The sequence below is a fragment of the Galleria mellonella genome, unplaced genomic scaffold (genome assembly GCF_026898425.1).
Source record: "Galleria mellonella isolate WM207_F2 unplaced genomic scaffold, CSIRO_AGI_GalMel_v1 utg11558, whole genome shotgun sequence".
NCBI classification, from domain to species: Eukaryota; Metazoa; Arthropoda; class Insecta; order Lepidoptera; family Pyralidae; genus Galleria; species Galleria mellonella.
In genome coordinates, this window is record NW_026441977.1 from 106,859 (window position 1) to 129,982 (window position 23,124).

Consider the following 23,124-nt stretch of genomic DNA (forward strand, 5'->3'; position numbering starts at 1 on the left):
CCTGGAGGGACGAATTCTTGATGGACAAGCCCCCGAACATCGAAAAAAACAATCAACATTGTCTTGACATTTGAGCGGGATTTTCTTGATTTTTTTGTTCGTGGTTCCCCGGATGTCTTCCACTCTTTGCTTTCACGGCCATTCTTGCCGAGTTTCGAGAGAAACTTGATTACGACGCGCTGCTCTTCAACGGAAGCGGGCTCCATGCCGACGGGGTTTCGTTAAGAGGTAACTTCACAGATGGCGTGACAAGCCAGTTCGCACCGCACGGCGGTCAGACCAGAACTGAAGCATTGTTAGGGACATAAGGAAGGGGTCCTGCGCTTACCTGGCCTCCCCACTCCTCTTTCTCGCATTCCAGAACACTTTTATACGAACTTTCCGGACAGACCTCGTACATATATTCCCTATTATATTGCTTAATTGTCCAACATTTGCACGCCAACATAGAGGCAGAATGTATAAGAGAAATGGAAACCTCTTTCATTTAAAAATCAACTATATTCTAACAGAATACATTTTAATTCATTGCTCAATTAAGTTTTAATGGGCTAGTGCTCAGGAATGGCAACGCATGGGGATACCCCCCATGCGTGAAACAGTATACTCTGTTATGTCCATGGTACTGCTCATGTCTATAGGCAACGGTTACCACTTTCCAACAGGTGGGCGTCAGCTTGTTTGCCATTCTAAGTTGTATAAAAAAAATAGATTTGAATGAAATTAGATACAAAGAAGAGCCATAATATATTAGGTCAACACAGAGGGTGCTTTTTACCATAATTCAGGCAGTTTACGCCGTAGGAAACAGTCATTAGAATAATAAAACACAATTTTTAAATAAAGTAAATTTATTGTACCATATGCACAAATTACAACTTCAAAAAATTGTTTACAACTTTAAGAAAAAGTACGCGTATCAATGCAGGCACTAGATGCCAGGTGAAAATAAAACTGCCACTTTACAGATTTTAGGCTATCGTTCGACTACAAAATGGAAATAAATACATAATAAGGAATTTACGTTTGAACGTATGAAGTTTAAAAGCATTTTCACACTTCACGACTGTCATGTAATACTGCCTTAACCATAGCATTTTTTAATTGCGCAATAGATCTTTCCATGTCCATAAAACGAACTAGAATATTTTTAGGAATTCTTTTATATACCCACAAGATTCGCATCTATAATATGGGTGTTTACCATGAAATGAAAATCCAAATTTTCAGACTCAATTTCGTCAAAATTCGACCCAGTGAATGAAGCTGAACATTTCGTTCGTCATAAATCCTATCGTAATAGCACAAAGGACCGATATTTTAACATTTTTATGTACTTTTAACATCAAATTCGGGCCCGATATTTCGGAAAACATTTCATGGTAGGCCCTCTATTCCAATAGGACTTATTTAACCAATTTTTATTTGTACCACTATTGGACATCAGCAAATTGTTTTATGATCAAACCAATTGTTCGATTGTTTACATTTTCACTCAATACTATTAAAATAAAGTATACTTATTTCGCCGTTCCGGGCAAATATACTTGCCATCCTTGACAATAACACAATAATTTTACTACAATGACAACGGGAAAAAATCCACATATTTTAGGCGTGACATAGGCGCAAATGCCCGCAGCACAGACGGTGCATTCACCCTTTTTACACTCAGACGCAGTCAATTTTGACGTTCTGAGCAGTATCCGAATGGCCCTCCCCTAAATACGGCCCTGAGTACCTCGTATTGCATATCCCATTTTGTAGTTGAGCAATGCTTACATATATTAGCTGAATTATTTTAAAAATTCAACTTTTGGCATAACGCTTTAAACCAAGATACATATACATATATTCAAGCAATATATGGAATCGGGTATATTATGTATTTAACTACGTTTTCATTATCCCATCGTTCTCTTAACTACATTATTACGAGCCGTACTGCACAAAAATAAAAAATAAAATATATACATTTCACATACTTATAGGAAACTATACAAGTAATTAATTATAATTATTTTTAATAGAATAAATTCAGAACTTACAAAATTATGTTAGAAAACTAGGACTAAGAATAAAAAAAAATAATAATAACACCATAAATATAAGGTTAATCGCGGACGATACCATGCTATGTTTGTTCAATTTTAAACAGAGTGGAACTAATTTTGTTATCAGACAACGTAAAAATTGTAAAACGTCGTTCTCCAAACCTATTTTTGAATAAAAACGCACCAGGATCAATTCTGGAATGGAATCACGTATAATTACTTGTAATTCTTTCACTAGATTACTTTATAACTAGCTCTATACCGCGGCATTGCTCGTGTGTATCAGTATATAAAGTACTATATATGCTATATCGTCATAGTCGTAGAATACTGACGGATCTTTATATGTAATCTTTGTCCGATCCGTCAGTATTCTACGACTGTGACGATATGAGGATATATCCTATCCGTGTACCAAATTTCATTCGAATACATTCAGTAGTTTTTGAGTGAAACAGGAACAATCGTCTATCCAATTATTCATACGTCCATCGTTAAAAACTTTCGCATTTATAATATGAATAGAATTTAAAACGCAAAACCCTATTTATGTTCAGAACTTAAAAGAAAAAAAAAACAAGATGATTTTAATATGGTTTATGACATTTTGACATTGACAGATTCGGTCTTAGTACGTTATCATTCGAAACAGATTAAAAGAATGAAGTTTTATCATTCCTTGAGCGGAACAATGGTTTTCATTCGTTCATTTTAGAGTCTTTCAATCACATGTTATGTTTTCGCTACAAATTAATTAACTATACATGTGTAAAAAATAATTAGTAAATTGCCAAGTGATTAATCGTAAATATATATATATATATATATAAAATATATAAAATTTAATTAAACCCCCAATCAATATCACTTTCAATATTTGAACTAATAATGTATATAATAATAATGGTGCTTTGTAGGCGATAAATACCGTTTAAGAATACATAAGCCGTCTAAATTAGTATTATTACATTTATATATACATATGAGGTTTTGTGTAAAAGTTGTTGAACAGAAATATGATCTTTAGTGCGGGTCGTGATTCAAAGTAATTTGACCTCTATACACGTTAATATAGAGATTGCTTTTGTGCTAATTTATAAGATTCATAATTTTGTAATTCGCATCTGACGGTTATTTATTGCAGGTTATATACAATTTGTATATAATATAATTAGAGTCCATATGAAAATAAATCCTCTAAGAGATTTTTTTTTAAATAGTTAGGGTGTTATATTTTGGCAGTTTTAACTCCCATTTCCAACTCCCATCCCACGGGGGTGAAAGGGATTGTTAGTAATGGAGACTGAGAATCCCATTGCTACTAATATACCCAACCAGGTCGACCTCCTCGCGGTTCTCCCTGGAAACTATCATGGTTCAATCCTGATGAATTCATCATGATGGGCTAACTGGCCTGTTTTCATTCTCATCTATCACCCTTCACTGGTGCTTCGCCAGCGTATCCCGTTAGCGCAGGCGGGGTTACCATACCATTTTCACCCATCAAAAAAACTCCCATCCCACACTACTATTTATAGTAAGCTGAGATTCTAAAACTATCAAATTAACAATCACACGACTGATATTAACTTTATGATCTGTTAAATGAAAAAAAAATTATTTACAGGTAAATTGAAATGGTTGGCATATTTTTTTTATACCACTGAGGTGGCAAACAAGCATACGGCCCACCTGATGGTAAGCGGTTACCGTAGCCTATGAACGCCTGCAATACCAGAGGTATTACGCGCGCATTGCCGACCCTGAAGAAACCTCTTTACCCCCCTTTTGAAGAACCCCATGCTGTAGTCTTTTTCATCACTTTTCAGGGAGTGTATGTAACCTAAAATCTGATATTTTTCATAAAGCAACGGGTCAAAAAAGCAAAATACAGTATGTACCTTACCATATCTCTAAGAATAAATTGCGACCTATTTATTAAAATTAAAACAACCGCACTGTACTCTTAGAGGGATTGCCTCCCGCGAAGGCTCAGACTGTGGAATGAGCTCCTTGCCATAGTTTCCCATAGAGAATACAGTATGGGGTTCTTCAAAAAGGGTATATTAAAGATTCTTCAGAGTCGGTAACGGGCACGTGACACACCTAAAATTGCAGGCGTCCATAGTTTACAGTGACTGTTGACCATCAGATGTGCTGTATGTTTGTTTGCCACCATCGTGGTATAAAAAAATTCACTAATTTGTAAAACCTGAAATCTGAAAGGATGCTATGATAATGGACAAATTTTAACCTGTATAAATTGTCCCGTCTGTCTATCTGTAGTTTTAATATAACCAATACTTTTTTTTTAGTATTAATCTATTTATGTTATATTTTTGAATGATTGTTATTTTTGTAATATGGCAACCTTCACACAAAACCTGTTGTCATGTTGCGTTCACACTTTTCTAATTCAATTATGTTAGTAGGGAGCTTTCTTCTCTTTAAAATTTTTTCTTAATGGCTAAATCGCATGAAAAATGTTTGTGCAAAACTTCAAATTTACGAGAACATTACTCGATATTTTTTAATGATTAGTGATATATATATATATATATATATATATATATATATATATATAAATATAGAATGTGAATAATTTTATTTAAAAATTTTTAATTACATTCACATTTCCACTCATATTTCTTACATGTGTGGAAATGTAACAATAATTTGTGAAATAAGCTATCAGTGCTTATTTCTTACGACTTTAAAAAGCAAAAAAAAGAAATTATGCATTCAAATTATTAATTAATATTTTTTACATTTCTAGAGCCCTTTATTTAAAGAGCATCTTTCTTTACTTATTTTTTTTAATATGTTACAATCTCCGTTTAAAATATATGTTTATTTTTAATCATGAATTAAATCTGATAACAGTAAGTGTGAACGCAACACGCTTCGCTTATGTCAATATATGACTTAACATGAGAGGAGCATTCGATAAATAACTTCACATCGCACCTATGTGGCCCAGGACTCCAACATCTTGAAATCGTCGTCATCCTCTGAAAGTAAATGTAATAAATGTCATTTTTGGCGGGAAACAAATAAGAAATAGGTAAACATATAAAATTTCAGACTAAACAAGTTGTGAGAAACCCCATTAAAAGATAAATAAAAAAATATAATACACGGAATCTGTTATCTGGTTATTATTAATTCTAACCAAACATATCTTACTTAAAAAAAAAAAACTAGTGATTAATATTGACAAAATTATTATAGACTAATAAACTCATTCCGCCATCTTGTGGCGGCAGCCATTTTGAACATATACCATAGCCATTTTAAATATAATATTGAGTAATGGATATTGTATTATCACTAAAGCGAAAGGTATATTTAAAATTTCAATGAAATGGTTTATTTTTTATTTTATCTTTATTTGGTCTCCTAGCAATTGTTACACTGATAAGATTTAATATTATAATAAAATTACTGTCTATTTATACATAGTATACAATCGATTTAAAGGAAACAGCGTGCTAATTAACAAAAACAATAATATGGTATAACAATCTCTTAGAGTATTTGACATTGGTATAGTTTTTTAGATTCAATAGATATTAGGAGGAACTAGTTCTAATTCAGCTTGGAATATTTGACCTATATAAAATAACTAACATACATTGCAAATTAAATAAAACCTTGAAAGAAACAAACAAATTTTACTCACCAGTCTGCTTGGCCTTACTAGGCTTGGGTTTGTCATGCACAAGCTCTGATGTGGGCACATCTGGTAACTTGTCTGTTGGGACGTTGATGCCCAGCATCTCTTTGTCGAGATCCTCCTGTGGATAACAATATCATTCATAAGTACTAGAAGAAACATACCAGAAAATTACAAAAATGGATTTGTTGGACTAGTTCTTTTTTTTAATAAGTGATGGTGGAATGGTATCGCCGCCCGCAACTGACCCAACCTTAATCTACACCTATCCCCACACACTGATATACCAATAGCACATTACATCTAGATAGAAAAAAAACTCTAAATAATGATAGGGACAATAACGGGTCATTGTCCATTAAACAAACATCTATACACAATAGGAGCCACAGACAACCCTCTATGTCGAGGCTGTTTCGACGCCGAAGAAACGGCTGCTCACGTAATCCTGGAATGTTAGGCTGTGGCCCATCAACGTTTAGAAATCCTCGGAACGGTGAGGTCGCTCCGTGAGGCCTGTGAAGAACCCAGGAAGCTTCTGCGCTTCTGGGCGGAGCTAGGTTGGCTGCACTAGCCACGACTCATACGCACAATGGCCAAGTGAGAGGCTAAGCGCGGAAAATGGAGTCTTTTTCACATTCACATTCACCAATAGCGCAGATGGGGTTACCAGTCCATGACTAGAGTAAAAAGGGATCATTAGTAATGAAGATTAGCAATCCTATTGCTAGCAATATATCCTCTTAGGTCGACCTCAACTGGTTACCCCTGGAAGTCATTATGATTCATTTATGTTAAGTTCATAACAATGGGCCAACTAATCTGCTTCATCCTCACCAATCATCTCTCACTAGCGCTCCGCCAGCGTATGTCATTAGCGCAGGCGGGGTTACCATTACATTATGAACCACTAAAAAAACCAGTCCATGATCTTGTAACAAAAATAATCCATTTAATAGCTAATGACGTACCTGTTCCAACTCCTCAAGTTCCTTTTCGAGCTCATCCTCGTCGACGTCGTTGGAAAAGGCCACGTTGTTGCTGATCGCGTCGGTGATCTCGCGCGAGATGTCGTGCTGCTCGGCGATGTCGTCCATAATGTCGTGAACCTTGTCCACGTCACTGGAATAAAGACAAGGACGAATTTATATGATTAATAGATTTACGTAGTTACACATAGCTTTATACAAGCACACAAAAATGGAGGTCGATAAAGACTTGGACATATGGACATGAGGTGTGACAAAATAACACCAAAATACATCTTTAAAAAGAACTTTAAAGTTCATATAGCACAGAGAGAAGAGTGGGAACATGGCCTGCCATCTCTAAAGGACCTATATTGGTATACAGATGGCTCCAAAATGGCAAGACGTTACTGAAGCTGGAATCTTTTCAAGTGAAAAAAAAAAAGTCAAAGCACAGGGAAATACTCTACTGTTTCCCAAACAGAAATGTATGCGCCACCTGTGCGGCAATGAATCTAAATAATACTGTAAAAAAACAAGAATATCTATATTTTAAGTGACAGTCAAATGACTATCAAAGCACTTGTATCAACAAAGGTGAATTTAGGGTTAACCCTAAATAGTAATTAGTTTGGTATGAGTCCCTGGACATATAGGGATTAAAGGTAATGAAAGGGCTGATGAGTTGGCGAGAAGGGGATCAGAATCAAAAAGATAGGTCCTAAACCATATGTTGCACTTGCATAATTGCAAAAAAAAATTGAATTAATTTTTATATAATTTTGTGTCCTATAAAACAAGATTTTTTTCAATTCTAATCAATTACTAGTTATCATTTGAGTATTGTTGTTTATCTTGGAAAATATTTCAATGAAGTATTAAGTAAAATTGTAACTGTTTATGTCATAATATTAATAATATATAATAAATAACTAGCTATATGTATAAAAAGCAAATGCCTTTGTTATATAAAATAATCAAAATAGAAACCACTCACATATCTTTGTGTGCCAATTTCATAGCATTTGCAGCATCTCGCATGGTGTTCAGAACCTGTGCATTGGTAGTTGCCCCCTCCAATGCTTCTCTTTGGGCTTCGATTTGTGTGAGTGTACCGTCGATCTGTGTGAGCTGTTTCTCATACCGCTTCTTGCGCTTGAGAGCAGCAATAGCAGCTAGAATAGATAAAGAGCCCTGGAGTTATTATTCAATGCTCTCTGCTTTTAAACAGTTTATATTGTGTGTACAAAACAACTAGTCACACTAATTATATTTTTTAGTTTTTTAAAAACAAATAAGAAATTCTAACAATGGATATTACAAATAAAATCAATGATAGAAACATTTGTATTATGCAAGATTTAAACTCACAACCACAGTAAGTAAAAATTTTAAATAATTAATGTTTAATAGAAAAATATATATAAATACCTAATTGATAGAATAATTGACAACAATTTTAATCAACATCAATGAAATAAATAATTTGAGTCCCAAGTGAATATTAGAGTATTTATTCCAGCTCTCCATAAGTTAGGATTAGATTTTTTAATAAGCAACTAAATACTGCAATATCAAAAAGGGCAAACTTGATATATCACTAGAAAAATAAAATTTAAAATAACTAAACGTACTAAAGAAATTACATCATTAAAATGGTAGTTTTTGAAAAAAGCAGTCAGTTGCCTTAGAACATTTAAACCCTTATTTGAGACCCTAAAACTACACCTTGTAACAAATTAATTTACTGATGTACTCATATACGTTTATTAACAAGGTCATTAAAACAAAAACACAATACGAATATTAACGTTTCAAAACACCAATTGAAATCCCTATTACGTGTTGTAAAAGTAATTATCATTTATATACCTCTCTTATTCTTTGTTCCATGTTTCCTAGCCGTCTGTATCTCAACATCAATCTTCCTCTCGAGGAATTCCTGTTTCTTTACCAACAATTCTTCTGTCTCACGTAATTTTTGGATTGCTTCATGGGTCGTTGGACCCTTTTCTTCCTTCTTCCCGCCGAATAATTTCCCCAGGAAACTCATTTTAAATATAAAGAACTACTTAAGAATCTAGGAAAAATAACTTTATTGCAATTATTTACTCGAATTACGCACAAAAAACTTATATTATTCACAGCAATTGGCAATAATCGCCATAAAGAGTGAATGATGCGTCATCTGTGTCACGTTCAAAACATTTTAGACTGAAACGAATGATAAAAATCGCATTAATTTCTTACATTAAATATTAACGTGTACACAAATATTTTAATTTTTTATTACACAATAATTAAGTAACCAAATTAATTATTTAATTTACTAATGCACTATATAACAAAACGTTAATAAATATTAGATAGTCTGTGCGAATGTGATAAATGAACGAACATTAGGCAGGATTTTAAGCTTCAAAACGCACTTTAATGTCATTGTCAAACATCAGCTGCGTTTCCTAGGTATATACCAAAAACGAGGGAATCTTTAAATTATTATTATTATTATGAAAGAGATAATGGAAAAATAAGACAGATTTACCAAATTAATAAAACAGAAAATATTTACTTACTTTCAGAACTTTATTATTTTTAAAACTAAGTTGTACATTTTTAAATACGACGATTTGACTTTAATAATTATAATTGACAGATTATATAATTTGTTATCTGTGCGCGGTATCTATGTTTTACGTCTTGTTGATGCTGACATTTGTTGACATTGACTTATGGTAAACAAAATGATTCAATTTATAAGATTTCATTTATAAATTTCAAAGCTATTTAAACCGCGTGTTTTTATTTTTAATATTTATTAATTAATTAATATAATTATCACATATAAAATTAACAAAGATAAATTCCATATTTAAAAAATGGTACGAGTTATAACTCAAGAGACTTACGATGATGTGGTTAAGGAGAATATCGAAGAATTCGATATGTCCCCCGAAGAAGCTGTAAAGGAGGCGATAGCACAATTTCAAGCTCAGGTAAAAACTAATTTCTTGAATCAAAATATAACCAGAGAACTTTAGCATTTATCTATTCCAAAATCATAATGAAGTTTTGAAAGTATCATTAAGTATCTTTGTAATTTTTTATTGAAGACTAGTTCCTTCATCAGTTGACTTCAGTGAAATTCTTTACATCTGAATTTTTGTTTTTATGCTTTCCTATTATAGTTAATACAGAGCTAAAATATCTATTCAAATAACACAATCCTCAACAATGACCATTAGCATATGTAAGATTATTCTCTACGAGAGGCCTGGTCTCTTAAATTAAATGCATTTTCAGTCAGTGGATACCCTGAGGATACCATAGATATCATACTATATTCTTACTTCTTTCCACATGGTGCACCAACAGCTTGTTTGCATTTACAGATTTTTTTATTAAATAAATAAAGAAAAATATTTTTTATCAAGTAAACCTAATCATAAGCATTATTTAATGGTAATTTTTTTATCAATCATTATCTAGTTCTGTATACAATTTTAGCTGAAAGACTGAATGGACAAGAAACACAGCTGCTTTTTTATTAAGAAAAATTTACAAATAAAAAAGAATGTAAACAGATATAATGACTCATTTATTCTTGTTATTGTTAAGGTTCCCGTTTACCTGTTTTATTTATTTATCTATTAAATACAGTAATATATAATTTATATGTTACAAATAGAATAAATCATAAGCTTTATGGTTTTATGGTGTACATAATAGACTATCTGAGGTATAACTACTTACCCACACTGGTGTACTATGCCCCTATTCATAGATATATTTTTAACACATTATCTTTATCTTACTCTTCTCACTTAATATTACAAAAAGTAAAAAAATTGTTTGTAATGAAGAAACTCAAAAACTACTCAACCCAATTTAAAAAATTCATTCTAAAGCTACATTATCAGTAACTTCCTTCACCTTCGTAACCTTAGGTTATATATTATTTTCGCAAATTCTATTTACCTATGTGGAGTCGGGTGGAAAGGCTAGTCAGTAATGAATCTGTATTAATATGCAACAGAAAATTCTATTATTTGTACTAGCAAGCCACACTTAAACACATTTCTATGCCAATCTATCAAGGGATATCTGTATATGTGTTTAAGCATTTTGTTTGTTACCTCTTGGCTCTACCAAACTTCATAAAATTTAGTGTGCTTGTCATAAATTATAAGTAGTTCAGAAAAGGATCGTTTACAAAGCTCATGACCTTCATGGGCTTCTTAAAAGATCTCTAGTATTGTCATTATTAATGTTTGTTTTATGACATCTCTTGTCTCACACTTTTTGTAATCTACATCAGTTGATAAAATAAAGGATTCTCAAATTCTTTTAGTACCAAATTCTTGAGTACTCAAATTCTTTTAATATTTAATTGAAATGCAATTGGGAAGGCAAGAAAATATGTAACAATGCTCGTAGCATTTTAGATGGAATAAGATACAGGCTACTTTTTATCTCGGTTAAATAATTAATATATTTTAACAACATGGAGGAAGTCACACATATGTAGGTAGTTAAACTAGTTTTATGTTATATTTTTCAGGGTGTTGACTTATCAAACATAATAAAAGATATGGTTCTTGGGTCTGGTGAAGAACATGTAGTGACTGCAACTGTAAACAAATTACGAGATCTCTGCAGCAATCCAGAATATGATGATCAAATGGTTCTCCAAGAACTGGCTGCACTTAAGGTACTTATTAATTAAAATAAGGGTATATTTCTGGTATACATTCTGTATAAGGGTATATAGTCTGAAAGAGATTGCTTAGCAATAAGACCGCCTAAATCTCTATGTAGTGTGTTACATCTCTATACTTTTTTTTTTATTTATTTTTTTATACAACTTAGAATGGCAAACAAGCTGATAGTCCACCTGATGGAAAGTGGTAACCATCGCCTATAGACACGAGCAGTACCAAGGACATAACAGAGTATAGTGTTTCGCCCATGATACCCCCCATACGTTGCCATTCCTGAGGACTCAGGTGTTATTCTTCTGTACCTTGTAAATTCACACCATATCCCACCCGATCAAACTGAAACACAGACATGCAAACACAATTGCTTCACGGTAGAAACACGAATGAGACAGAGGTACCCAAGCATTCGACTTTTGTACAAAGTCTCCCTCTGGTAAAAAATACTACTACCAAGTCCTTTTTTTAACTTAGAATTGGCCAACAAGCTGATGGCTCACCTAATGCAAAGTGGTAACCATTGCCAATCAATATGAACAGTACCAAGGACACAACAGGGTATACTGTTGTCGCCCATGATACCCCCCATGTGTTGCCAGTTCTAAGGACTTAGGACTAAGGTGTTATTCCTCAGGACCTTGTAATTTCATTACCATATCCTCAAACCGGGGAAAGGGATTATTAGTAATGGGAGGTTAGTCTCTATTGCTATCAATATACCCTATCAGGTCGACCTGCACGCGGTTCCCCCTAGAAACCATCGTGACTAATTTATCGTTGAATTTGTCACGATGGGCTAACTGACCTGCCTTTTCATCTTCACTAATCATCTCTCACTGGTGCCCCGCCAGTGTTTACTGATAGCGCAGGCAAGGTTATCATTCCATTATCATCCATTAAAAAAAACCTCAAATCGGAATATGGCCATGCAAATTCAACTGCTTCATTTCAGAAACATGACTGGGGCAGAGGTACTCGACCAGACAAATTTTGTATAAAAATTTTCTTGGGTAATAATTAAAAAATAAAGTCATTAAATAAAAAAAAAAATTGTTTTCCAGACAGAATGCAACAAAGACATCGCGCACAGAGTAAAAGCTGGCAAAGAGGGTGCATACACAATATTATTAGATTTCCTAGAAGCAAGACTGAAGGTCTATCTACAGAATGAGAATGAGACCAGTGGTAGATTTATTATAAGCGTTCTAAATACACTCACTTCCTTGATGGATACACAACCAGACTTGCTCGATGCTAGGGGAATTGATTTAATTAAAAGGTAAAATAACTAATATGTAAGGTAACACCTTTACCCTGACGAATTGACACGACAAATCTAGTATTCAGACATTCTCTATGAGTCTGGCATAGTCACTCGACCAGTATTAAAGCCTCAACATAAATTAGATAAAAAATAATAATAATTAAAATAACCTATATATATATATATATATATATATATATATATATATATATATATATATATATATATTTATTACTGCTACTACATGTGTGGAGGTGTCGCCCTCTACTGTTCAGAATTCTTAGATCGTCTTTTTTGTATACGCAGGTCTAATTAATTTTTTTGCTTGTATAATATTACTAAATATAATAAAAGTGTACAAGTAATTGAACAATGTCTATACATGGGAGATATTTAAGAAAAAATAATGTCATCATCGTCATCATTAAATCAGTCAGTATACAAATAAAACCCTCTCATATGACACCCCACATAGACTAGTAGGTCATTTTTTTAATTTTTAAAATCCATTTTGGAACCTCTAGTCTCTCTCTTTTCATTTAAGAGTTTCCTCTTGTTAATCTCTAGGAAAAAAAAAATATTCTGTTACATCTATTGCAATGACCTGTAATACAATGACTGGTGAGCTGTAATACAGGTATTCTTATACCTATCTCAGGCACCAGTCTCTCACAATTGTATTTATAATTTGATTACTTTAATATAAGCATGTCTCGTTGTATCTCACTGTGATGAATTGTGAAGAGAAAATAAATCTATTTATTTATTATTATTATTATTAATGATGTGTAAAATTATTCCAAATTTCAAATCCATATTGTTAGTAGTTGCCAAGATATATATAACGTTGTAACAGACAAAGATGCGCCATAAGAGTTCCTTTGCACTTTGTTGCTACTAAAAAAAAAATTATAACAGATAGGTCTCAAGGATTGCAACATTATTAACTCAAAGGGGATTCCCCTATTAATATAATGCAGTGATAATATTGATACTGTTATCAGCTGACACTAATATAACTGATACAATACTGATATGCTACGACTGTAAAATTATGTATGGCCGTGTGGTCCCGGCGTAGAATGGGCCACCCCTTCCTTTCCCGTAGGTGTCGTAAGAGGCGAATAAAAGAACGGTTGAGGGACGGGCAGCAGCGTCCCTCTTAAAACATAACGTCTAACTGCCGTTATCTGGGGGGAAAGGGATTGTTAGTAATGGAGACTAAGAATCCCATTGCTAGCAATATATCCAACCAGATCGACCTCCTCGCGGTTCCCCCTGGAAACTATCATGATTAATTCCTGATGAATTCATCATGATGGGCTAACTGGCCTGTTTTCATCCTCATCGATCACCCTTCACTGGTGCCTCGCCAGCGTATACTGTTAGCGCAGGCGGGGTTACCATTCCATTATTGTGCTATTGCCAAGCCGCCTGCCAAACATGGCCCCCCTTTTAGGGGAGGCCTATATTTAGTGGACAGCTAATGACTAAATAATAAGAATAATAACAGCGTGGTGATCGTAAGCGAAACGGGATTAGATTACCGTCTATCACAGTACCCTGTGTAATATGTCAGTTTCAACTGTAAAAACCGTAACCAATTTGATGCAATAAATTTTACATAATACCAAGACAAACATACAGACAATTGCAACAATAAAGAAAAGAAAAAAACAGAAATGGCTCCTGTCGATCTTATTAATATATGTCATGTAAATTTTTCCTAAATATCTCCTACACTAGCTTTTACCCGCGGCTTCGTCCGCGTGACCGGGATAAAAAGTAGCCTTAAAGTGCCCTTCACTATCTTATATAGTATATAAAAAACGTAACAAACAAACTCACGTTCATATTTATAATACTAGTAGCTGACTCGGCATACGTTGTTTTACCATATATGTTATTTCGAGAATTATACTTGAAAATTTATCCTACTACAATTATTATATTCGATTGTCATCTTGCAAGCCTATTGTGGCATATAAAAATCGCGATTAAAAAACAGGGGTTGATCGTAAAACCGTTAAAATTTTAATTTGTGTGTATTTTTCAATGCTAAATCAAAATAAAAAATTGTCACAAAAAATAAAAAAAAATTTGGGGGTGAGTCACCCTTATCATTGAGAGGTATGAAAAATAGATGTTGGCCGATTCTCAGACCTACCCAATATGCACACAAAATTTCATTAAAATCGGTGAAGCCGTTTCGGAGGAGTTTGGTAACAAACACCGCGACACGAGAATTTTATATATTAGATTAAGGATTATATCTATAACTAATCAAAATTTTGTATATCAGTTTGTTAGATAACGTAAAAAACGGCGACATATTAATAGCGACGCTCAAGTGGACGTCCAACTGTTGTACAAAACACGAGATGAACAGACAAAGATTGTTTGCAAAGAAGATAGCGGACAATCTACAGTTGCTTCTTAAACAAAAGAACAATATTAAGGTAACATTTTATTTAGAGGTTTGTTTCAATCGAAGCATTTGGCGTTTCATTGTTTCTGCCTACCCTAATGGGAGACAGGCGTGACTGATATGTATGTATGTATATTTTATTAATTTAATAGTGCAGTGCGGTCCCTGTATAGAATGGACCACCCGTTCCTTTCCCGGGTGCCGTAGGAGGCGACTAAAGGTACTTAATGCTCTACGGATAGGCAGCAGAGTCCCTCTTATTTATTTATTATTTATTTAGTTCTCTTAGTCGCCTCTTACGACACCCACGGGAGAGGAAGCGGTGGCCCATTCTATGCCGGGACCACACGGCATTTTCTTATTATAATCCAATCTGTTATCTCGAAATGCTGGTCATAATGAATTAAGCTTGATGTTACTAACTTTACCGTTTTTTTTACTCTTCAATACCAATATTAAGGTGGTTGAAATACATGATCCGCCATCTTGTAACGGCGGCCATTTTGTAAATACTACAATGTTGAGTATATTATTTATATTGAGTAATTTATTATACATAATTGCTAATTTTATTCAATTCAATCTGATGTCGAGAAGTGGTTTTAATTTAAACTTAATTTAATTTTAACTAAAGTAACTAACATAAAAATTTTAATTAAAAGTTTGTAAAAATTCCGTAAAGTGATGTCAATTTAAGCTAATTTTTGTCGACTGATTTTGTTGAAATTATGTGTGTATTTTCTAATTTAAGAGATAGGATATTTTTTATTTTCATTAAAAAAAAATTAATTCGGTAGGTGGCAGTAGGAAACGAGTTTGTCAGATTAATCATGTTACTGTTATAATTAATGCGTTATTAAAAAAAATAAACTAAGGTCAAAGCTGGAGAAGGATGGAGAGAGTTAGCTGGAGGGATCGAATTAGCAATGAGGAGGTCCTGCTTAGGGTTAAGGAAAAGAGACAAATTATTAGAACTATTGAGGACAGAAGGGAAAAAATGTTGGGACACTTGATACGACACGACGAACTTATGAACATTATAATAGAAGGAAGGAGGGGTAGAGAGGGACCGAGACATAGTTACATCAGGAAGATCAAGGAAGGAGTTGGTGTCGTGTCGTATCAAAAGGTGAGGAGACTCGCTGAAAATCGTAGTGAGTGGCAAGAGCTCCACCGACAAGTGCGCATCTCTTAAATAGGATAGATAGATAGAAGGTCAAAGTCGACTCTTTGTGAGCATTGTATTTAAGAAATAGTATTTAAATATGTCTATCAGACAATACTGCAAGCTCTGTGTAGTGCGTAGTTCGAGATTAGATTTCGTTGAGCAATGTGTCCAGAGAGTATTTATTTAATAAAAAAAAAAAAAATTTCAGCTAGCCGTAGCGGTTATGCAAGTCGCTCGAAAATTCAACTTGGACGATGACGTTAGAGTTGAATTCGGCAAAGCACATGAGCATGCGAAAGAACTCGCCATTAAACTGGTGTTGCCCATCACAGATTATTTAAAAGGTATACTTACTAAGGAAATGGTACTTTTTTATTTTAATTATTATTTAATGCTAGTTTTTTTGCTGTTCCCAAGGAATTTAATGATTTAATGATAACCAAATATGCTGAAATTATTACAGAAACACTTCAGTTTAAAAATAAATCTAGTGTTGCAGGCATCAATAAGCTATATATGTATGTATATATACATATTTCATTACATATCGATTTTGTTATACCATGAAAATGACAAGTAAGCTTACAGCCTGTCTGATGGTAAATGGTTGCTGTAGGTTATTGATGCCTGCAACACTAGATTTCTTTTTAAAACACACACACATATATGTGTGTTTGTGTGTGTGTGTGTGTGTGTGTGTGTGCGTGCATGCGTGCGTGCGTGCGTGCGTGCGTGCGTGCGAGCGTGCGATGTATGGCACAAGCGTGAAGGAAAGGAAAGAAAGGAAATTGTTGGTTTATATATTTTTTTTTGTTGCTTTTTTATTTTCATTCTTTTATCTCTTTTATTGTGTATGTTTTTTTATTGTAATTGGTGTGCTGTAAGTAATGTAAATAATAAATTAATTCTTATCATTTGTACTACTATCTTACATCAGCAGACTTTTATAATCGGATCAATTATTCGTTTGTTTCCATTTTTATTTAGTTCTATTCGAACACATTATTAAATAAATACATAAGAACTATTGCGTTATATTTTTCAGATAATTTGGATGAAGATAAAGTGGCCGAATGTCTTAAAACCATCGCGTCCTTACTTGTTCGAAACGAATTTTGCTCTATGGTGGCTGACGCTGGCATATGTGCTTTATTGTTGACCATTCTACTCAAACACAACCGTGAAGACATAATGCAGCAAGCTTGTAAGCTGTAAGTTTCAAATGCTCACGCACACACGCACGCACGCACACATGCACTCACACAAGCACGAGAGGGAGGAAGGAGATTCTAAAAAAAATGTATCCTCCATACATATGAATTTATTCCTAAAAATCTAATACTTCTAATCTGTACTTATAATAGATCTGTAGGGAGGTCAATTCTGTTATATTTCCAAAATAACTATCAGAGGGTGATTTGTGATCGATACTGATGCCAAAAATGCAATCAGTAAAATTTTTGTCTGTCTGTCTGTATGTTCGTTATAGAAACAAAAACTACTCGACAGATTTTAACGAAACGTGGTACAAATATCCTTCATACTCCTGGACAGGTTAAAGTACACTTTTCATCACGCTACGATCTATAGGAGCAGAGCAGTGAAGGGAAATGTGTCTGTTACATCAAAACCACTGAACTGTGAGGAAAGACATAGGCTACCTATTTTACGAAAAACGACGGAAACACGGACGAAATCGTGGCCAACAGCTAGTTGCTAATAAATGTCTAATGAAACTTTACTTTCATTTGAACTTTAGTTATTGTAATATTTAATTTATTTTTTTCAACTATATTTGTAAAAAATAGAAAGTGACACAAAAACAACAATGGTTACACTTATACGCTAAAGCAATGTTTGGATGGCAACCTTAAAAACCGCAAAGTTTCTCGGCAGATTGAAAGTGAGATCTTAGAAATAGGCACCTCTCATCATCAATATGTAACGTCTTCTTTTTTACTATTATTTCGTTCTCCAAAATGGATCTCTCGTGAATTAAATCCGCTCTCAACTTCTCCGTTTCCAACGACCTCTTTTGGAGAAGACTCATGCTGTCATTCAAGTCTCTCACTTCTTCAATCAGTCCTACCAGGGATCCTTCTCTACAGTTCTCGACATTGGGCCTGCAGTTTTTAGTGTTCAGCCTCGTCTGTGCCACTTGTATACGTTGCTTTACCTTCATAATTTCTTCGTGTAATGTCTCCAATATATTCTCCGTCTCCACTATTTTACTCAGCGTTAAACGTAGCTGATTCTCCAATTCAATTTTCACTTGCTCCGTGCGAGCTATACGTTCACTCAACGCTTTGTTCACTCTAATATCTTGGGATCTCAAATCTCTAGCACTATTTATGAGTATCGCTTCCACTTTGCTCCTCAGCGCTTTAGATTTATCAATGGCGCTTTTAAATTGCTCCAGTGCATTTATAGTGTACTGTTCCCAAGATTCAACGTTGGATTGACCTTCAGACAGTCTAGTTGCTCCTGCTGAGTCCTTTACGTTAATAGATTTCGTTTCCAAATCAGCATTCTCACTCTCGTATTTGAAAGCCAAGTATTTATTGCTCCAATCCCTTTCGAGAGCACATTTCGCGGCAGCATTCATCTTCAGCTGATACTCGATGTCTCTCAGCATTTCTCTGTGTAATCTCTTAACGTTTTCTATCAATGCTGACTCAGTAAATAGTTCCTCTTGTGGTTCATCGTAAACTAAATCGGATTGCATCCTGTTTCGTCTTAAATCAAGGCATTCCTTTGTTATATACTCAGGTATATTCAGTGTATCCATAGCGTTTTTAACTTGTTGCCTTTGTGATTCTAGAATCGATATCTCAGCGTCGATATCTCTTACAGCTCTTTCTAGTTCCGCTTTCCAGTAGTTAATATGTCTAGCTCTGTGCCTCAGTTGATCAGTACTGTCCTCAAAGTCTTCGCATGACGTTTGATTCACCTTCACTATGCAGTTTTTGGTGATAGACGTGTTATCATCGGTGATACCAATTATATCACCTTTCAGAACACGTCGGTTGTGCTCGTGCCAATTTTGTACAGTTGATAAACCATGATTTTTATCACCGAATGATAAATTATCGCCATTTTGGACAGTCGTCATATTTCAAATCTGTCGGTTTAATATTTGAAATAATATGTAAGTTTAATTCATGTAATTGAGTTTTTAAATTTATATGTGTATTGAAAAAACATTCTGTGTTGCCATACCAACAAGTTTGTTTATAGCAACAAATAAATAGGTCAATTCATAAATTGATATTCTCCATTACGTAATAGTTCGTTGCTTCGCGTAATGAGGAGGGTTAAGAATTTCCTGTGTGAACAATGTAAGCAAGGGTGAACTTATTTCTAAAAGACTTTTGTCTAATAGTCTAATTTTTTTTTTATGTTGTACCTAATTTTACTGCCATATCCTATACCATCCTTATAATCGAAACAGGAATACAATAAATACACGATTTTATTTTAGATAGATAGGATAGATACTCTATTGTTTCCTCCAAAAGATTACAATAGTAAACTTATTATAGATATAAACAATTACAAGAAATAATCACAATGAGAAAACAATGGGCGACCATATCGCTAGAAGCGATCTCTTCCAGGCAACCTTTGGATGGAGAGGAGTAATTATAAACAGTTTGATCGGAGGCACGATGGAAATTCTATTATTTCTAAAATATGGAGATGTGATATATGTAATAATGTAAATATATATGCCTACTCATTATATATACACTTATAATTGTATATTAAATCATTTACCAGTGTTTAATCTGAGTTATGTACAATAAAGATTTTACAATACAATATACTATTATATATATACACACATATTTATTGCTGTTTTTAAAAAAAATATCTAATTTCAACAGAATAACAGCGTTGGCTGGTAACGACAATGTTAAAAGAAAACTGATGCAAGTGGATATAGCGCCAATTGTGGTTTCTATACTGTATCGGCATGGGGTAAGTGAATGTTGGTCGGCTCAATTCCCATAAGAGACACGAGGCATGCTACTCACGCACCCACGAATTGTGCGTTATCACACTTGATTGAGATATGCTCACCCTTTACGACAATATAGACATTTCCACTGATAGATTGGAAAATTCCTAGATTCTCTATGAAATTTTTTTTATACAACTTAGAATGGCAAACAAGCTGACGGCCCACCCGATGAAAAGTGGTAACCGTGGCCTATAGACATGAGCAGTACCATGCACATAAGATATAAAATATATTTATTTAACAAAGTATGTTTGTATTGGCACAGATTTTATAATTGCCTCCTACACTAGGCTGAGCCTGTCCTATAGGAAGTAGTACTCGTGCTAGGCATAGGCATTTTAGCAGTACTCACAATTGTGTTACTATTTTGTATAATGCAATTATTATTATTATTTATTAACCGCGGTTGCCAATTCCGCCTGCAACTACTGGGCAAAATTCCCCTTATGGGGAAGTGGACATATACACGTACATATATATATATGTATATTTATGCCCAGAACAATGCTAAGACGGCTGCACTGGCACTGAAATGCATTTCGTCTCTCACGCTACGCGAGGCGCCGCACGCAATTACGTTTTTCTCGTGCGGCGCCGCCGACGCCGTGGTGTCCGCTATGAAGAATCATCCAGATGACGCCACTGTGCAGGTAACACCGTAGTTCAAACTATTTTCGAATACTCGCAAATAAGGTACGTTAATTACGTGTGATTCTAGACGGTCGTTTTTTTTTTAATGGATGATAATGGAATGGTAACCCCACCCGCGCTATCGGTATACACAGGCGGGGCACCAGTAAAGGATGATAGGTGAGGATGAAGCAGGTCAGTTAGCCCATCGTGACGAATTCAACAAGAATTGTTCACGATGGTTTCCAGGAGGAACCACGTGGAGGTCGACCTAATAAGGTATATTGCTAGCAATGGGGCTGTCAAACTCCATTGCTAACAATCCCTCTCCCCCAGATGGCCGTGTTGGTATAGCGGTTTGGCATATCGCCGTAATTACCAATGATCGTGGGTTCGATCCCCATACAATACAAACATTCCTATTGATATTTATATTGGTCTTATCTGTGTATATAATATTTTATATATTTACAAAAAAAAATGAATAATAAGTATTCTGTATCAATTGTCCTGCCTATACAAAAAACCACTATTCAAACCATAGACTTTTAGTATAACGTACAATTTGTCTCAGCTTACGAATAGTTTAGCACTGTGTAATGTCTCATGAAATTTATTTAGATCGATGTGTGGTCCCGGCATAGATTAGGCCACCCCTTTCTTTCCTATGGATGTCGTAATAGGCGACTAAGGGAACTTAATGGTCGAGAAAACATCACCAAAGGTTGAGGCAAGTGCAATTGCCAGCCCGCCTGCCAAGTGTGGCAACTACTGGCAAGACTCCTCTTATGGGAGGAGGTATATGTTCAGCAATGGACAATTATCTCTGATTTGATAATGAGATTTAATATTCTACAATTTAAAGCATTTTTTATTGGATGAAAATGGTATGGTAACCCCGCCTGCGCTAACGGGATACGCTGGCGGAGCACCAATGAAGGGTGATAGATGAGAATGAAAACAGGCCAGTTAGCCCATCATGATAAATTTATCTGGAATTAACCATGATAGTTTCCAGGGGGAACCGCGAGCAGGTCGACCTGGTTGGGTATATTGTTAGCAATGGGATTCTTAGTCTCCATTACTAACAATCCCTTTCCCCCCTAAAGCATTTATTAACGATTGCATTAATATTACTCCCAATCAAACATAAATATTTTACAGAAAAACGCTTGCTGGGCCATCCGCAACATGGTGGCCAGGTACCGCGACGAGAACTGCAAATTCCACGAGCTCGGTGTCGAAGAGCTTCTCAACGATGCGTACAAAAAGTTCAGCGGCGACTTTGGTTTCGATATAAAATCCGCTTTAAGAGATTTGGAATGCGATGTGAAACTAGAGGAACAGTGGAAAGGGAAGGGCGTTCAGATGGAAAAATAAACAAGACTAGCAGCCCACTCCGACTTCGTACGAGTTTTTTAAATACAGCTAATGTTATTCGCTTACAATGCAACTTTCTATACATGAAAGGATTTTTAATATCGGCTTAATTATTATTTTCTTATTTTTTCATTCCAAACAATAATTAGATTTGTCCACTTTGTAATATCGTTTTAGACAAATTTCATTATTCAGCAAGCATAACAGCGAAAAAACTAATGCTTCGCAAAAAAATATAACAATCTCAATCGTGACAAAACAGACCGATGAGTAACGATTTATTTCGTAGACACATTAGACACGATACACAGAACATGTGTCTACAAGTAGACACGTGTATCTGTGTATTCAACTTAAGTAGTCACAATAATATGGGACCAACATGGGATGGCTTTTATTCGATTCTAAAAAGGAATTATTAAAATCTGCAGGGATTACTACTATAAGTATATATATATATATATATATATATATATATATATATATATATATATATATTACACCACCTCCATTTATAGAATAGAAAAAATATGAAAATGGAATATGTCATCTTGATCCATTAACTTATCTGTCACGCCTGTCTCCTATTAGGGTAGGCAGAGACAATAGAACGCCATATGCTTCAATTCAAACAAGGTTAATGTTATATTCTTATATATTTAATAGGAGGCCCTTAAAGGAGTCTCGGCTTTGTGATACACGTATCAATTTTAATAATATTGACCAATTTTATTTTATAAAAATATTTATTGATTTCAATATAAAATCTTTATTTGGAGTGTGTTGTTTTATTGTTAAAAATATACCAATTTAT

The 23,124-nt window shown here is 34.4% G+C and overlaps 3 protein-coding genes across 3 annotated transcripts; 1 reads left to right on the top strand and 2 right to left on the bottom strand.

Moving 5' to 3' along the window:
* Positions 1 to 833: 833 nt before the first annotated feature.
* On the bottom strand, positions 834 to 9,047 carry LOC113510270 (charged multivesicular body protein 4b). Its single transcript, XM_052893463.1, has 5 exons — positions 8,571 to 9,047; positions 7,696 to 7,873; positions 6,702 to 6,852; positions 5,737 to 5,851; positions 834 to 5,065 (listed from the first exon to the last, which is right to left on the bottom strand). The coding sequence occupies exons 1-5, from the start codon at positions 8,749 to 8,751 to the stop codon at positions 5,022 to 5,024; spliced, it is 669 nt and encodes a 222-aa protein (XP_052749423.1). The 5' UTR covers positions 8,752 to 9,047; the 3' UTR covers positions 834 to 5,021.
* A 420-nt stretch (positions 9,048 to 9,467) lies between these two features.
* LOC113515854 (armadillo repeat-containing protein 6 homolog) lies at positions 9,468 to 23,088 on the top strand. Its single transcript, XM_052893491.1, has 9 exons — positions 9,468 to 9,694; positions 11,260 to 11,409; positions 12,478 to 12,695; positions 14,983 to 15,139; positions 16,485 to 16,620; positions 17,322 to 17,487; positions 20,164 to 20,257; positions 20,801 to 20,950; positions 22,095 to 23,088. Exons 1-9 carry the CDS (start codon positions 9,578 to 9,580, stop codon positions 22,308 to 22,310), a joined length of 1,404 nt encoding a protein of 467 aa, XP_052749451.1. The 5' UTR covers positions 9,468 to 9,577; the 3' UTR covers positions 22,311 to 23,088.
* Positions 18,102 to 19,795, bottom strand: LOC113515948 (tektin-3-like). Its single transcript, XM_026900289.3, has one exon. It carries the CDS (start codon positions 19,386 to 19,388, stop codon positions 18,147 to 18,149), a length of 1,242 nt encoding a protein of 413 aa, XP_026756090.2. The 5' UTR covers positions 19,389 to 19,795; the 3' UTR covers positions 18,102 to 18,146.
* Positions 23,089 to 23,124: the final 36 nt, after the last annotated feature.